Here is a 17,525-nt window from a genome sequence, read left to right as displayed (position 1 = left end):
AGGGCATTCTTTTTTTTTTTTTTTTTTAAAGGATTGATTATTTATTTATTTATTTATTTATTTGGCTGTGTTGGGTCTTTGTTGCTGCACGCGGGCTTTCTCTAGTTGTGACGAGCGGGGACTACTCTTTCGTTGCGGTGCATGGGCTTCTCATTACGGTGGCTTCTCTTGTTGTGGAGCACGGGCTGTAGGCGTGTGGGCTCAGTAGCTGTGGCTCACAGACTTTAGAGCATAGGCTCAGTAATTGTGGCGCACGGGCTTAGTTGCTCCGCGGCATGGGGGATCTTCCTGAACCAGGGCTCAAACCCATGTCCCCTGCATTGGCAGGCAGATTCTTAACCACTGTGCCACCAGGGAAGCCCATAGAAGGGCATTCTTGAAATGCATATCTTCAGGCCAAGACTGGAAGACTGGAGAATAGAATTTTATTTACTTTCTCCCATTAGTGCATTAGAATGGATTGCTTTTTCAGGTGTCACGTGGTTATACAGCCTGAGAAGTCAGAAGACAACTACCTAACATCTGAATTTTTTGAAAGTTTCCCACAAATGTCTGTAAACAGGCAGTGGTTAACAAACTTTATGTATGGACCCCCAGGATGCTTATTAAAAATACAGATTCCTGGGCTTCCCTGGTGGTGCAGTGGTTGGGAGTCCGCCTGCCAATGCAAGGGACGCAGGTTCGTGCCCCGGTCCGGGAAGATCCCACGTGCTGCGGAGCGGCTGGGCCCGTGGGCCATGGTCACTGGGCCTGAGCATCCAGAGCCTGTGCTCTGCAACAGGGAGAGGCCACAACAGTGGGAGGCCCGCATACCGCAAAAAAAAAAAAAAAAAAAAAAAAAAAATACAGATTCCTGAAGTTTGGCAAAATGTTGATAATTGTTAAATTTGACTGATAGGTACATGGTCCATATACTCTTCTACTTTTGTGTTTGTTTGAAACTTTCCATCATAAAAAGCATAGAAAAAAACAAACTATATTAAGATTCCTAGGCCTCTATGCCTAGAGCCTGATTTAGTAGCTCTGAAGTAGGACCCAGGAATCTGCATTGTCACAGGTGCCTTAGCTCAGGTGGTCCTTAGACCACATTTTGTAGTACACTCACTGTTAAGTGATTCATTTTCTCAACTTAGTTGTCCTTGTGGTTGCTGTTTTCCCAATTAAAGTCTCATCCATGGGCCTCCAGCCATTAGTGCTGAAGTAAGTGAACACTCTCTCAGCCCATTAAGCTCTTACCTGAACAGCCTCTGGAGGACAGGGATCCTTGTAACCAAAACTGTAAGAATGGAACTCTCCTCCAGTCAAAGAAGCAAGCTCTTTCAAAAATCCATTTGCAATCTCATCATTGTAACAGAAGGAGATGGTGTAAATAGGAACTTTATGAAAACCTTTGGCCTGCTCTATAACCATTTTAGGTGGCTGAAATGATACATTTTGAGGGGAAAAGGGGAGATGGAAAGAGAGAGGAAGAGACAGAAAAAAAAAAAGATGTGAAAATCCCTAGTATTTGCTCTAGATAGTGAAATTTTCAAATAGTAATCCTGTATACAGCGGAGAGTGACTTCTTGGAAAGGAGTAAATTCAATTCAATAAACCAAGCAAACACTGCCAGATAGTGAGAGTATGAAGACCAATGACTCAGCTCTTGCCCTCTGAGGGCTCACAGTTTGGTGGGAAAAAATCTGGGAGAAATATTTGACTAACCAAACTACTCAATTTCAGTGCACCTAAGCCTAGAGTCCATGCTTTTAAAGTGCTGGGCTATACTTCTGAGCACTTAAAGTATTAGGGTCATGGGTAATACACCTTGGCTATTGGGATTCTACAGAGTGGGGCCACCAGATCTCCATGTGGCTTCCAAAGCATCTACTCCCAAAAAGTAATTTCTAGACCATGGTCAATGTGTCTCCCACAGAGTGAAAAAAGAGACATTGATTTAGGGTCCTTCCATGTGCTGGGCACTCTGTTGGGGACATAATATCCCAGTTAATCCTCAAAACCATCTTGTGAGAGAGTTTTGGAAAGACTGCTAGTTGCCTACCTCTCCTTTTTTTACTGTCAGAGCCCTGGTTTTCTTTTCATGGTAGCAACATACTTAGTTAAAAACAAACAAACAAACAAACAAACAAACACAGACACACATACAAACTCATCTTCTGACACTTTTTTTGCAGCTAGGTGTGGCCAGGTCTGTCCATTGAGATATAAGCAGAAGTCTCAAGGGAGAGATTTTTTTTGCCAATAAAAAAGACAAAGACTTAACAAAAAAAAGCTAATATCCTCCCCTTTTCACCCCTGCCCCCTGGAAAAGTGGACACTCTGCCTAGAAGTGGAGCAGCTCTTTTGTGACCATGACGGTGGACGTCACACACAAAGACAGTGAAGCATAAAGATTAAAGGAAGCCTATTTCTTGGAGACATCCTTGAATAGCTGTACTGTATAACCTAGACTACCTTCCGCTGGGCTTCATAGCCATAGGGATACAAATCTCCCCATTGTTTCAGCCATCATTGGTCTGCTCTTTTGCTTTTTTTCCCCCAGTAACATGAAACCCTAATTGGCACAGTAGGTATGGATATGGACTCCACTTAAAGATGGAGAAACTGAGGCGCAGAAGGATTAAGTCTCCTAGATCATCAACCTCTTAAGTGGTAAGACTAGATTCAAAGAGTCTTTACTACTAGAAGCAAGGCCAGACTATTCGTTTCCCCGCCGTTTGCAATAAAGACCGTCTCTTGGTAAGGGCTGACTCTCCGTAAACATTGCCCGACTCTCAGGAAAGATGACTGATGAACTGCCCTGCCACCTCTCTACCAGCGCCACCACGCCCAGCTGGGCACCCTCAGGAGCGCCTCTGATTGTCTTGCTTCCACTGCCTCTGCGTTTCTCAGTCCCTCTTTGATGGACTCAACTTGCTGGCCCCTTCAGCCAGGTCCCACTCTCCACCCCCAGTTCCTCTCCTTTGACTGTTAACCCTTCCTGTGCGTTTGCTATGAGCCCCGGGGAGGCAGGGGGATGAGGGAGGCCTCTGGACTCGCCACTGGGAGATGGCCAGTTGAGTGGGCCCCCAAGAACTGGTCTCACTCCAGCCACCACTTACACATGGCTTCAGTCTCCGTATCTGACCAGCCTTGAACCTGTCCCTGCCCATAAGCCCACTCACACCTCTCCTCGCTTCTCTCCCCTCCCCTCTGCCCATTGGCTGGTTCCTAACCAAACAGCAACCTAACCTAGCTGAGGGCTGATCCCATCCCTCTTGTCAACTTTAAGGACACAGCAAAGCCCTCTCTGCTGCCTGCTCTTCCTTCAACCTAGCTTCCGTTTTGAGGACTTGCCATGCGCTGGGCACTAAGGGCTCTGCTTGTGCTCTCTCCCTGCATCCCCCCTACAACCCACCATGGAAGGTACTATCATTATCCTCATTTCTTACAGGACTCCTGGCCACTGCCCCTCAGCCCCATACACCAGACTGGAGATGCTAGACCTAAATTCTGTTAATTTGATAGATAGGGTTTTAGCTAGAAATTACTCCTATATTGACTTAGAGCTGAGATATTTGGGAAGGGAAAGACACTAACGTTGATTTAGTGCAAACAGTGTGGGTGCCAGGGACCGTGGGTAGCATTTTCATCTTTCATATGCTACCTGACATTATTTCATACAGTCATTTGCTCATTGCCTATCTCGCCATAAAACAGAAGCTTCACTGAAGGGCAGGTATGTGGTCTATCTTGCTCTCCACTGTATCCCAGACTGATAGCAGTACCTGGCACATAAAAGGTACTCAGTAAATATCCGTGGAATGCCAAAACAAAAACAACCCCCCACCCAAAAAAAAACCCCATTGTTTAGGGACTTCCCTGGTGGTCCAGTGGTTAAGACTCCGTGCTTCCACTGCAGGGGGCACAGGTTCGATCCCTGGTGGAGGAACTAAGATTCCACATGCCGGGTGGCAAAAAAAAAAAAGAGTCACCCTGACTCTTCCCAGCCACTTACTATAGTAGCTCAGCTCGCGGGGCTGTGCAATGCGGGGGCCACGTCTGTAGGACACCGAGGAAGCCTTTCTCAGCCCAGGACTCCTCACTTAGTCTGTTCCCCTCAGAGGTCCCGTCGGTCCCTAAGATGGGGCCAAGCAGCACACCTGAGACACTCTCCCCCAGTGCCCTCGTCCCCGAGTCTAAACAGGTGTGCGGCCAGATGTTCCTTTCACCACAAAGGTCAACTTGGGGTGCCAAGAAAGGCAGGGACGGTTCTCCCAACAGCCTGAAGAAGGTTTGTTTGTGCAGAGGGGGTCACCCTGTGCCTTCCCCTGCCCCCATCCCTCACATACCCTACGTGGGGCTTTATGATCCATCCATTTTTGTTTAGAACCGTGCAGATACCTTCCTCACGTCCATTCTTGCGAGGGTGAGTCCCTAACTTCAAAGAAGTCCCAAAATAACCACAGCCAAAGATGTGCTGGGCTGCTCCTGACAGAGGCCCTGCAGTGCCCATCTGCACCTACAGATGCCCAACAAAGGACACCTAGAAATCCCAGGTTCACGAAGAACCCTTTGAACTTGATTAATTAAAAGACATGTCTTCTATATAATTCTGCCCTGGACATTTAATAAACAAGCAGCACGCTGGTGTTCATGGAGCTGAATCCTGAACAGCATCTCTGTGTGTTCTTCCAAGTAGAACATTCTGCGGAGTACCGGGAATAATGACATCGGTCTTACATATTCAGGTCCTACAGTCAGTGAAAATTCAAAAACAAATCGAGATTGAGAGGTACATCTTAATGTCCTCTACATAGAACATGAATATCAAATATCCATTTGTTTTTTTGAGAGAGTCTGAGGAATAATGCAAAATAAGTAGATTGCTTGTGGGGAAAAGGCAGATACAAATACGAAATGCCCGAATAAGAGTTTATAAATCACTTTTTCAGTAACTTGCATATTTCTGATTCCAGCTCGTTCATTTCCCTAGTGCCTCATCGTTAAGTGGACCACAGACCCACTGGGAATTTGGGGGCAAGCTACTGATCTTCTCCCCACAGAAATGTATGAGTGCCTTTTTAATATAATTTTGGGAGATTCCAGACCCTCATAAGTCTATGATGGACTGTGGACCAAGAATCCTTCTCAACACACTGCTGGTACAGTGGTACTTGGTAAATCTTCTTCAAGGGCTATTTGGCAGTATCTATCAAAACATATACCTTTTAACTGAGTTCACTTCTCCGAATTTATGCTACAGATATACATGTGCAAAATGATATATGTGCACAGTTACTTTTGCAACCTTGTATATAACAGGAAGATTGAAATAACCTAAACATTCATCACCGGGGGACATGACTAAGTAGCTGTGTGATGGAATAGTAGGCAGCTATAGAAAAAATGAGGAAGCTCTTTACGAAATGATATTAAGCAATCTCCGAGCTATATTGTTTTATTAATACAGTTGCAGAATTGTGTGTGTAATATGCTACCATTTATGTGTTTTAAAAGGAAAGATACATAAACAAATATCTGTCCGCATCGCAAAACTATCTCTCAGAGAAGATGCAAGAAACTGGTAACATACTGGTAATATACATATCACCTGCCTCATAGCTGGTGAAAGGAGGTGGGAGGGAGGATTTTCTCTACATTCTATCCTTTCCTACCTTTGTCATTTGTGAATGTATTACTGTTCAAAAATTAAATCAAGTCAATTTTTAAGGTAGTTTTATTACATCTGTGTCATTTAATATGATGCACTCCTTGAGAATGATGTTTCTGAAGAATTTCTCATGACTTGGAAAAACGCATATATTAGATGACAAAGAGCAGAAAATTGAATTATGAACGATTTACATCTTATTCTTCCTTATGATTATATGCTTACTTATATTTTCTAAATTACAATAAAATCAGTTAGGATTTATTAACAAGAAAAAGACCCCCTGTCCAGGTGACTTTCAAGTCAGAACCTGCAGCCTACCTCTTCCCCCAAATGCCAGCCCCATCCTTCTAGGGGCTTTTGGACAGCCGTGACCTCCAGGTGCTCAAACTCGGCTTCCTCCACCAGAAACCCCCGGGTCTCTCCTTCTTTAGATTTCAATCAGTTAATAACAATTACTAGAAACCAGAAATCAGTCATCTTGACCCCCTTCTCCCTTGTTCCTCACCCAGCCCCCCACCTCCTGCCCCCAAACTGGCCACCGAGTCCTTTGATGCTGCTTCTATGATCTCATCTCTGAAGGGTCCCCTCCTCCGCATTTCTGCTGCTCCTCCCTGAGGTGGGACCTCACCACCAGCCCAAGATCTAGTCTTTCCCTGGCTCTCCACATCCACATCTCTAACGCACAGGTGGATGGGACCATCTGCTCCTCTGAGAGTCCCTACTGAGGTAAAGCCCATCCTTTCTGTGTGATACTCAAGGACCTTCACAATCTCCCGCAACCAAACCTCCGAGACTCGGCCCTGACACCTTTCCATTCATGGCTCTCGGTTGCTCCCCCGAGCAGCCCACATATTTTCACACCTCTGTTCCTTCTGCCCGGGATACCAGTAATCTCCCCTGTTTAGGAAATTTCTTCTCCTCCTTCCAGACACAGCTGACATGCACCCTCCTCGGGGGAACCTTGCCTGGCCTTCTCTCCATCGTGTACAGCAGAATTCATCACTGTGCTCCCGTACAGCCCGTAGCACAGGCAACTCTACTCCCTATATCTTATCAGAATTAACTGTATATGCTAGCACATCCTCCAATGTGTAAGCTCCCCTAGGGCAGGATATTATTCATCTCTGTAGCCTCAAACGTGTAGCCGCCACACAAGGAGCATAAACAAGGCACGATAAATCGCCTCTGAATAGAAAGTGTAGTGAAGTTGATAGGAAAATCATTCCAAATAAAATTTCACTTTATACAACTTCGTGGCCATAAATCTAACACTGTAGTAAAATCCAGTTGCCTTAGTATTTAAGCCCTGGACTGTTTGACACCGGATATTTTACAATATCTGCCTAGCAGTCTTCACATGCAGACACTTCACAATGAAGGAAACAGGTTGATACTAATTCACTTTAGCGGTTAATTTACATTGTACTGGCCTGCACATCCGCATGTTTATTTAATGCCCAGAGCATTAGCCTTTCATTCACAAAGCTCAAAAGAAGATGAACAGACACCGCTAAAACTTTTCAAATATTTTCCAGTCAGGCTAAACAAAACAAAGAACATTTCACCAGAAAGGCATGCTTTTGTTTAAATGATTACTAAGTTAAAATTAGGGATAAAACCAAGGACACTGTGCAGTGACATGTTTTAGATTCAGCGTCCCCAAAGGAAACAAATCAAAAAGAATCTCCTCACTCTTAGTTTATAATAAAATATAAACCAGTCTTCCATGGAAGGCAGACATCTCCTTTCCTGGGGTTGGTCTCCAGGCCTATGAGTGTGCATCAAATTAACCAAACAACACTCACTGTCACTTAAATTCTCCTCACTGTTGTAGTAGACAAAGGCAATTCTCAGTGTGTGTGTTTTTACCTCAGTTCTGCGCCCCTAAGCCAAGCAAGTATCTCTCAACAGCTTTTTAGTGGCAGTGGAAAAGGTCCCCCAAACCCACTCTCAGCATTCACTTTCAGGGGTTTAGTGAGTCCCTCTTTGTTCCCAACTTTGATAAGTACCTGGTCAGGTCTCCCATCTGTCAAAAGGTAGATTACTTGTGTTTCTTTATCAGCAAAAGCAATTTGCAGGGCACTCAAGGTGTTTGTGGAACTTCCAATCTACAGAAAAGAGAGAGAGAGACATACCAAGTACATACTCGAGTCTCAAAAAAGATCTCACAAACAAGTGTTATTTATTCTCTGCTTCCAAAAAGAAAAGTACTTGTGAAGTAAAAGATACACTTAAATTAGACTGAGATAATAATTTAAGTTCAGGAATTCCAAGAAGACAAATCCCTGAATATGTCATAAAAGCATCTATGCAGACAGCCCCAGGAGAGCTAGAAGCCAGGACGATGGATTTCCTGGCCTGACGACAGAGCTCTTAATTCAATTTGGGGACCATGTTAGTTTCCAACCACAAACATGAGTGTGGTGTCATGAGCAATGCAGAGGTACAGGAGACTGTAAAGCTGTAAAACTCCTGCAGTTTCTGCCAAGGGAGGTACAGAACTGGCAAGGGTGTCACTCCAAAACTCAGAATGAAAAAAAGCCAGACAAACAGCAAGTACATGACTTTTGTTATGCCCATGAGAGGGCTCAGGTCACAGGGCAACCACTGGCCCCAAATCTGGGGAGGGATGGGCCCCTGGAGAGTCAGGCAAGAGGCCAGCCCTGGCTTTCTGGGACAGGATGCAGCCAGACACTAGAAGAAGAGTTGGGCTGGGGTGACTGGTGAATCAGCGGAGGTTGCCAGGTGCATGTTGGTGAGAGGCCACAGATGTGGGGGCATCGGTGCTCTATTGAAGGCTGTTTCACCACAAACCCCACAGGGTGCTCACAGAATCGACTGGGAGAGTCTAGAGAAATTCTCCTTCATGGTGCAGAACTGGGGGAGAGAAACACAGGAATCTCCGTAGAGACCCTCTCTTCACTCTCCCCAGCAGAACAAAAGCCTTAATCTGTGTGTGTATATGGGGTGGGGGGCAACCATGAACACGCTCACCCTAGGGCACTGGTCAAAACCCAGGAAGGCTGGGGGAAGGCAAGAGGAAACAACAAACTCTCTACACTTGCGGAAGGAGCAGGGCTCTGTGCTGGGCTCAGAGACACTGAGAAGGCCACACCCCTGAGACTCCTGGACACCATGCCTGATTAAGACTGAGGCTTATTCAGAGAACACCCACCCCCATCACTCCCCTAGAAACATCAGCTAACAAGTAACTTTCAAGAGAAACGCTCTCTGAGGCCCAGCGTGAAGGGAAAAATCAAAAGCCGAGGAAGAAGCAGACAACCCTCTGGCACGTCATCCCCTTGTGTAGCGACACACAGTGTCACTACAAGAATTTGAGGGATATGGTGCAAACAAACAGACCTCAAACCCAGCCCAACTCCTAATTAGAGTAATATTAACCCACCCCACAAAGAAAGGCATGCTCATTTCCAGGCATTAAAAATATTTATCTCAGTCTCTATATACTGCACATGATGTCCAGCTTTTAACAGAAAATAAGCATATAAATAGAGGAGTAAACAACATACTACCAAGAGGCAAAAGTACTCATCAGAAACAAACACAGATATGACACAGATGCTGAAACCATCTGACAGAAAATTTAAAATAACTGTGATTCATACATTTAAAACTTCTAATGGCAAAGGTGAACAACATTCAAGACCAGGTGGGTAATTTCAGCAGAGATGGAACCTTCAGAAATAATAGAATATAAAAATGCTAACAATAAAAAACTCAGTAGGATGGTGAAGAAGTCTTTCAAAGAGTTCAGAGTACAGTTGTTCCTTGGTATCCACAGGGGTTGGTCCAGGACCCTCTCCCCCTGACAGATACCAAAATCTGCAGATGCTCAAGTCCCTTATATAAAATGGCATAGTAATTGAATATAACCTATGTACATCCTCACATATACTTTATTTTTTAAATAAATAAATTTATTTATTTATTTATGGCTGCATTGGGTCTTTGTTGCTGCACGCAGGCTTTCTCTAGTTGCGGTGAGCGGGGGCTACTCTTTGTTTTGGTGCGCGGGCTTCTCATTGCGGTGGCTTCTCTTGTTGCGGAGCACAGGCTCTAGGCGCGCAGGCTCAGTAGTTGTGGCGCACGGGCTTAGTTGCTTCGCGGCACGTGGGATCTTTCTGGACCAGGGCTCGAACCCGTGTCCCCTGCACTGGCAGGAGGATTCTTAACCACTGCGCCACCAGGGAAGTCCCATCCTCCCATATACTTTAAATCTTCTCTAGATTATGTATAATACCTAATACAGTTCAAATGCTATGTAAATAGTTGCCAGCGTGCCGCAAATTCAAGTTTTGTTTTTTGGAACTTTCTGGAATTAAAAAAAAATTTCCATCTGGGGTTGGTTGAATCCACGAATGAGGACCCTATAGATACAGAGGAATGACTGTAGGTTCAAAACAGCCAGGGAAAGAACTAGTGAACGTGAAGATAGAGGAATAGGAATTACCCAAATTAAAATACAAAGAGAAACAAGAGCAAACCAAAACAGAAAAGAGCATCAGAGAGCTGTGGAACAGTATCAAATGGTCTGATATATGCTTAATTGGAAATATAGGAGAAGAGGGAAAACAGGACAGAAGAAATATTTGAAAAAAAAAATGGCTGAGAATTTTCCAAAAACAATGACAGACATAACCCCATGGACCCAAGAAGGTCAGATAACACCAAGTAGGATAAATAAAATAAATCACCTAACACTTCTGCCAGAGTGGTATACAAGGAAGCCAAGTAGTGAGCTGGGACTTTCATCCGCACCAACTGTACCACGTCCTCCCTGCTCAATGATGTCCACACCCACCCAGCAGTAACAAGGTACTCCTCCCCATCAGGTGTCAACAGAGTTCAAGTGGGGAACCTGAACTTCAACCTGCACCTGGAAATATGAGGCAGGGCCCACCCATCCTCCTGACAGAGCAGTGTGAGACAGAACCAGCTAAATAGAAGGCTAGAAGAATATCCAGAGTCTCATAACATAAAACAAAAATGTCTAGGATTCAATTGATAATCAGTCCATCGTACCAAGAAGCAGGAAGCTCTCAACCTGAAATGAAAAAGATAATAGATACCAACAGCAAGAAGACAGATATGTTAGAATTATTTGACAACAATTTTAGATTAGCCATGAAAAAAATACTTCAGCTAGCAATTACCAACAATCTTGAAACAAATGAAAACTAAAATGCATCAGCAAAGAAAAAGAAGGTCTCATCAGAGAAAATAAAACACATGAAGGAGAATCAAATGGAGCTTTTAGAACTTAAAAATAACAATAACTAAAATTTTTTTAATTCTCTGACCCAAGGACTGGCTATGCCAGCTGACCACTGCTCTGTGACACCAGCACACGGTAGGCTCAGAACGTCTGAGTGTTGTCCTCAACTTACTGGGTTGATTCCTGGACCAAACCAGTCCAAAGAATAATAGAGGAATCTGGTCTTCTTGAAAATGAATTTTGCACATTCAGCAAGCAAGCAAGGGTTCTTCAATGAAGACTTTTGAAGAGAGCAGAATCACACTTCACAAAAAAATGATCTGACATATTTTTAGCCACTTAGATGGCTGATACTATTCATCAGTGATTTTTACACAAAGCAGAACCCACTTATGTTTTTACCCAATGAGATTACATATATAATATCTTGTTATCACGAACTCTAAATTAGTGGGCTCTGAATTAAGATATTTCCTACTGTAAAAGGAGACAACATATGTCCCAAGGAACTTCAATGGATAATCCTGGACATTTAACGAATTGGTTATGAATTTAACATTCTTTCCCAGCATAAGGTAGCCAGTTAGGACAGAATTTTACAGGCATTAATATTTCTTATAGATTTCCTCCTCCCACTTTAATTTTATTTATTTATTTATTTATTTGGTCACGCTGTGCAGCTTGTGGGATCTCAGTTCCCTAACCAGGGATCGAACCCGGGCCTTTGTCAGTGAAAGCGTGAATCCCAGCCACTGGACCGCCAGGGAATTCCCCCTCCTTCCATTTTTAAAAAACAAATCCCAAGGCAACTCCAGAACATCCCAATGACAGTGCAAGTTCTGCTTGGTTAATATTCAGGGAGCGTCACTAACGCCCATGTGTGGCTTCCTGTCAAATCCAGGACTCTAAACTCAGGCACTGAACTATTTTAAAGATACTTGCAATCCATATTGGACTTCTAAGAATAACTCTTGGTCTCAGTTTTAGTATATCTTAAATATCTGGAATGCTATGTGGTTCTTAGAAAAAGAACTTTTAAAATTAAGTTCAAGATAAGAGAAAATTTGAGGAAAGGCAAATTCTCCCCAGTAGTCTGTGTAAATGCCAAGAGCAGCAGCTTTAAAGTTCTCCAAGTAAAATGCAGGCCTGAAGAAAGTATTTCACCTTTCTTTATGATATCCTTTATGATATCCTGCTGCCCTATCTCTCTCCTTGCTTTCAGCCCTTACCACTCACACTGTACTGTATGTTTCCACAAGTTCATTACTTTTGAACAAAGTCCACTGTTAAAAGCAGCTGAGATATATCATTTGAAGCAAGAATGAAGCGTCAGAAGAAACAAATATGAATGTTTAAGTAAAAAAAAAAATTATATTTTGAAATTTGTTTTCATAAAAGTGCTGAGACTTGAGCCAAGAGCAGTGCTGTCAATAGAAGCTTATCTAAATGTTAGATATTGACAGGTTGAATTAACATGACCTCTGTAAGCAAAATGAATGTCTATGTGAAGCCATGGCTATCCTTGGCGTTCAAAGCACTTTCTCAAGCATTTCTATACTGATCTCTATCCTTCTTCTCCCAGACCCAGCCTCCTTCTTACCTTAATGTCTCTAACCCAGGCCTGGGCCCCTTTCAAATTATCCTCATCAATTTCAACAAGTTTTTCCCGCCAAGCAACGGCTTGAGCATCAAACTGCACAAAATTGAATTTCCTTTTACACTTCAGCTGTTCCTGTAAGAGACAATTATTATTTAGCCATGAAACCACTTATGTGTGAGAAAAGATTAGGACAGGCCAGGGTTTGATACATTTTAATCGTTTGATATCTCTTTTCAGTTCTAGAAGCTACAAATTACATTCAACAGAGAAAATCTTTTCTAGTTCAAAAGGCATTTAAATAAAATTTACACACAGTTTGGATATTAAAAATTTACAAATGTATATATGTATAAACATATATATATCACATATATGTATAAGTTTATATATATATAATGTGATATTAAATCTTGGGTTTAATACTGACATTAATGGTATACCGAATATGCACACTAAATGCTTAAAAGAATCCAAAACAGTGTTATCGCTTTGGTCAACATCTTTTTGGTAAAGCGATTTTTTTCACTTGCCTTCCATCAATCAGCTCATGTTTCTCCAGTAGAAGTTCATCAAATTAAAAATTCTATTTTGTATTTGTCAAACACTCCCTGCAACTGTTTTCTATGGTTCATACTCACATCAATACTACCGAGTCATGACAGTACTCTGATACCCATTTATAGGTGTGGAAACTAGGAGTTAGGGAGTGTTAGCAGCCTGCTTTGGGTAGTACAACTCAGAGGCAGCACAGGTGGAATAAGGACCAGAAGCTCCTGACCATCAGCCCACGCTCCTCCCACACATTAGTTCTGGGGCCAGTGCATGCAGCATCCCTAACATGCAGTGGTAATTAAAATAAGCAGGTCGAGCTGAAGAGTATCTGGAAAACAATGGAGGCGCGTGCACACCACAGATTCCAGGATAGAGAAAACCTGGGGCAATGGACATAGAAATTTCCTTAGCAACCCGTATATGTTACAGGAAGGACCCACAGAAGGAAGGGTCTGCTTGCAAAGAACTGATGATGCTCTCACTGGCAAAAGGGAGCCTTTTTCTGAAGTGGCTTTTCTGTGATTTCTGAGCGCAAACCTGGCCTGTGCATCTCTGATAACCACTACAGGTGCTGACTGGCGGAGATGCACTCGTGATACTCAGGCCCCCAGGTGCCTGATCCCGACAGGTCCATCTCACCTGTATGAGCTGGATGATCTTGTTCTTCACCAGGTCCAGTTTCCCCTTCATTGAGTGAGATGTGTCAACGAGAATGTAGACACAATCACTAGGCACTTTTCCAAAAAGAACTTGACTCCCATCCTGTAGCCATTTAATCCTAGGCAGGAAATAGTTGAAAGGGAATGGTTAGAGCCTGTGGCACTCAGAGCATCGTCCTAAGAACTTAATGATACATCTACAGAGGAAAATCAATGGGACAGAAAAATAAAGCCAATACTGGGCTCCAAAGCCAAAAGTAAATTACTTCCAGCCATCTGATATTTTTGAGGCCTTTAGCTATGACTTCACACCATTTATTCTTCTAACCCTGCTGACTGCAGTCAAGCTAGTAATGCCAGCACATTCCTGAAGCTTCAGTGAAGCTTATGGATAGAATCAAGCAACCCCAGATCCCAGTAATAACCAAGCGCTAGGTGGTCATGTAAGCAGGACTGCTTCTGTGGTCCAGGCTCAGGATCCCATCACAGGATGTAGATTAAATTCATGGTTGCAGGCAAACCCTGGGGGAGAGGGTGGGGCAGACAAAAAAATACTTGAATCTGAGTTCAGAGTTCAGCAAGGCCCAGTCAACTAGACTTTACAGGGCAAAACACTGAAGAGGAGATCACTGCATAGGAGAGAAAAAGCGTCAGAGAGGGATGGAAAGAGAGATTGAAAGGGAGAGAGAATGTGCTCCAGATATCTGCAGAAGGGTGCCCTGGAGATTTTGGCTAAGTTATGATCAGGGCATGTGTGTGAAGAAACTACTGAAGCCAGGGAATAAATCACCAAAAAAGTAATAGATGGGCCAACCCCTCAGAGCTCACACAAGTCTGGAAATAGTTCATCTTCCAATCAGCCAGAGTGGAAAAGCCTCCATAATGCATGTGGCCTCAAGTAGAGTCCTCACAAGGGTATTGCCTTAATAATAGGACCAAATTAGTCCTGAACTAAAGGCTCCCCTACACCTACGCTGACATAACTTAAAAGCTTGCCCCAGAGTAACTTACTGCATTCCAAGTAACAACTGCATCACAGAACACACATAAAAAATGCATCAAAATCCAGTACCCAACAATGTAGAATTCAAAATGTCTGGCATCCAGTAGAAAACTACCAGGCACACAGAGAAGCAGGAAAATATGACCCATAACCAGAAGAAAGACAGATCAAAAGAAACATACCTCAAAATGACACAGATGATAGAATTTGCAAAAAAGGATGTTACGCAGCTACTGCAAACATAATCCATATGTTCAAGAAGGTAAAGTAGGAACAGAATGAGGAGAGGAACGGAAGATGTAAAACAAAATCCTCTGAGGAAACGTCTAGAGATATACAATGACCGAAATGAAAAATACACTGCATGCTATTACCAGTGAAGCAGACACTAGCAGAAGAAAAGATCAGGGAGTTTTAAGAAAGACCCAGTAATAGTAAACAATTCAAAATAAAACACTGAGAGAAAAAGGTTAAAAAAAAATAACAGAATAAGCAACCCATGGAACAATATCAAGGAGTCTAACACATGTGTAATTAGACACTAAGAAGGGGGAAAAGGGGACAGAAAAATATTTGAAGAAATACAATCAAATGTTTCCAGTTTTGATGAAAACAATACACCCACAGATCCAAGAAGCTCAAAGAACCCAAATAGAAAAAAAAAACAACAACACAACACATCATAATATAATGGCTGAAATTTAGTGATAAAGAAAAAAATCTTAAAAGGAACCAGAGACAACATAGGAATAATAGGTGACTTCTCATCATGCAAGCCAAAAAGAATGGGGAACGATTTTTAAAGTATTAAAAGATAAAACTGTAAACTTAGAATTCTATACTTAGCAAAAATACCTTCCAAAAATAAAAGTAAATTCAAGAGTTTTTCAGACTAAAACAGCTGAGAGAATGCATCACCAACAGACCTGTGCTAGGATCTATACAAAAAGAGTAAAGAACAACAGAAATCACAAATATGTGAATAAATACAAAATACATTTATTCTCATTTTAAATCTGTTTACAAGACAATTGATTGTTTATAATGTATTTTGGGTTTATAGCATATGTGGAAGTAAAGTGTAGGACAGCAATAGACAAGTCAGAAAGGGAATGGAAGCTGAAGACTTTCATGATGTAAGTGAAGCAACAAATTATTATTTGAAGCTAGACTGTGATAAGTTAAAGATGTATTTTGTAAATGCTAAAGTAGTCACACCACAACAAAACAAAACAAAGAGGTAGAGTTAACAAGCCAATAGTGGGGATAAAATGGAATCGTAAAAAATATTGAAACAAAAGTAGGCAGAATAAGAGTAAAAAGGGAACAAAGAACAGGTGGAACAAATAGAAAACAAATAGCAAGATCTTAGGTTTAAATCCAACTAAATCAATAATCACATTAAATATAAATGATCTTAACACTCCAATGAAAAGCAGAGATTGTTCAGATTGGATTAAAAATAATATCCTTACATATTCTGTTGACAAGAAGCCTATTTCAATATAAGATACATATAGGTAAAGGTAAAAGGACAGAAAAAAGAAAAATCCTGCAGAAAATAACAAAAGAAAGCCAGAGTAGCTATATTGATACTAGACAAAGCAGATTCCATAACAAAGAATATTACCAAAGATAAAGAGGGACATTTCATAACAATAAGGGAGTTGATTCATCAAGAGGACCTAACAACACTAAATGTACATGTATTGGCTAATCGAGCTTCAAATTACATGAAGAAAAAATTTTAGAACTGAAAGAAAAATTGGACAAATACACAACTACAGTTGGAGATTCTAACACCCTTCTCTCAATAATTTATAGAACAATTAAGCAGAAAATCAGTAATAATACGGAAGATTTGAATAATACTGTCAACCAACTTGAGCTGAGATATTTAAAGTATACTCCACCCAACAAAAGTGGTTTTTTCTTCATATTCTGGGCCACAAAACAGATCTCAACAGATTTATAAGAACTGAAATCATACAGTATTTCTCTGTTCACAGTGAAATTAAAAGCTATCGGGAAAAATCCACAAATACTTGGGAAGTAACCCTTTGGTCAAAGAAGAAATCAAAGGGGAAATTAGAAAATGTTTTGAGATGAATGAAATGAAATACAACATATCAAAATTTGTGAGAGACAGCCAAAGCACTACTCAGAGGGAAATTTATAAAATTAAATGTTTATATTAGAAAGGTAGGTCAAGATCAGTGATCTAAGTATCTATCTTAAAAAACTTAAACCCAAAGTAAAGAGAAAGAAGGAAATAATAAAGATAAGAGTAGAAATCAATGGCATAGAAAGGAGAAAACCCTACAGAGAAACAAAACAAAATAAAACAACAACAACAACAACAGTGAAACCAAAAGCCAGTTCTTTGAAAAGATTGATAGGACTGATAACCTCCAGTCAGACTTAGAAAATAAAGATGACATAAATGACCAATATCAGCTCTGTGTATATTTAAAGAAATTGAATGCAGAGTTAAAAAAAAAAAACAAAAAAACCTTCCCCAAAGAAAAACTCCAGGCCCAGATGGCTTCAATGGTGAATTCCATGAACATTTAAGGGGGAGATGATACTAATTCTCCATGAAGTCTTCCAGAAAATACAAGAGGAGAGAAACCTTCCCAGCAACCCTTGATACCTGGTGGGAGGAGAGGGACAAACAGACCCAGGAGCTGCCAGGTGGGGTGTCTTCTAAGCAGTTTCCTTTTCCCCAGATTTGAAATCCAAACTACCCTCCTTAGGGAGTCAATCCCAAAACCATAAGCACAGAAGACTCCAGAAGCAAGGAATACTTTTTCTGAGTA

The 17,525-nt window shown here is 41.8% G+C and overlaps 1 protein-coding gene across 1 annotated transcript in view; it reads right to left on the bottom strand.

Moving 5' to 3' along the window:
- VWA3B (von Willebrand factor A domain containing 3B) overlaps positions 1–17,525 on the bottom strand; it is a 214,775-nt gene that overhangs the window by 90,690 nt on the left and 106,560 nt on the right. Inside the window, 4 exon segments of the mRNA XM_028497121.2 lie at positions 1,237–1,419; positions 7,666–7,764; positions 12,493–12,624; positions 13,684–13,822. Coding sequence (XP_028352922.1) covers positions 1,237–1,419; positions 7,666–7,764; positions 12,493–12,624; positions 13,684–13,822 — 553 coding nt within the window.

The sequence above is a fragment of the Physeter macrocephalus genome, chromosome 12, assembly GCF_002837175.3.
Source record: "Physeter macrocephalus isolate SW-GA chromosome 12, ASM283717v5, whole genome shotgun sequence".
NCBI lineage: Eukaryota > Metazoa > Chordata > Mammalia > Artiodactyla > Physeteridae > Physeter > Physeter macrocephalus.
This window is presented reverse-complemented; position numbering and strand designations above follow the sequence as displayed.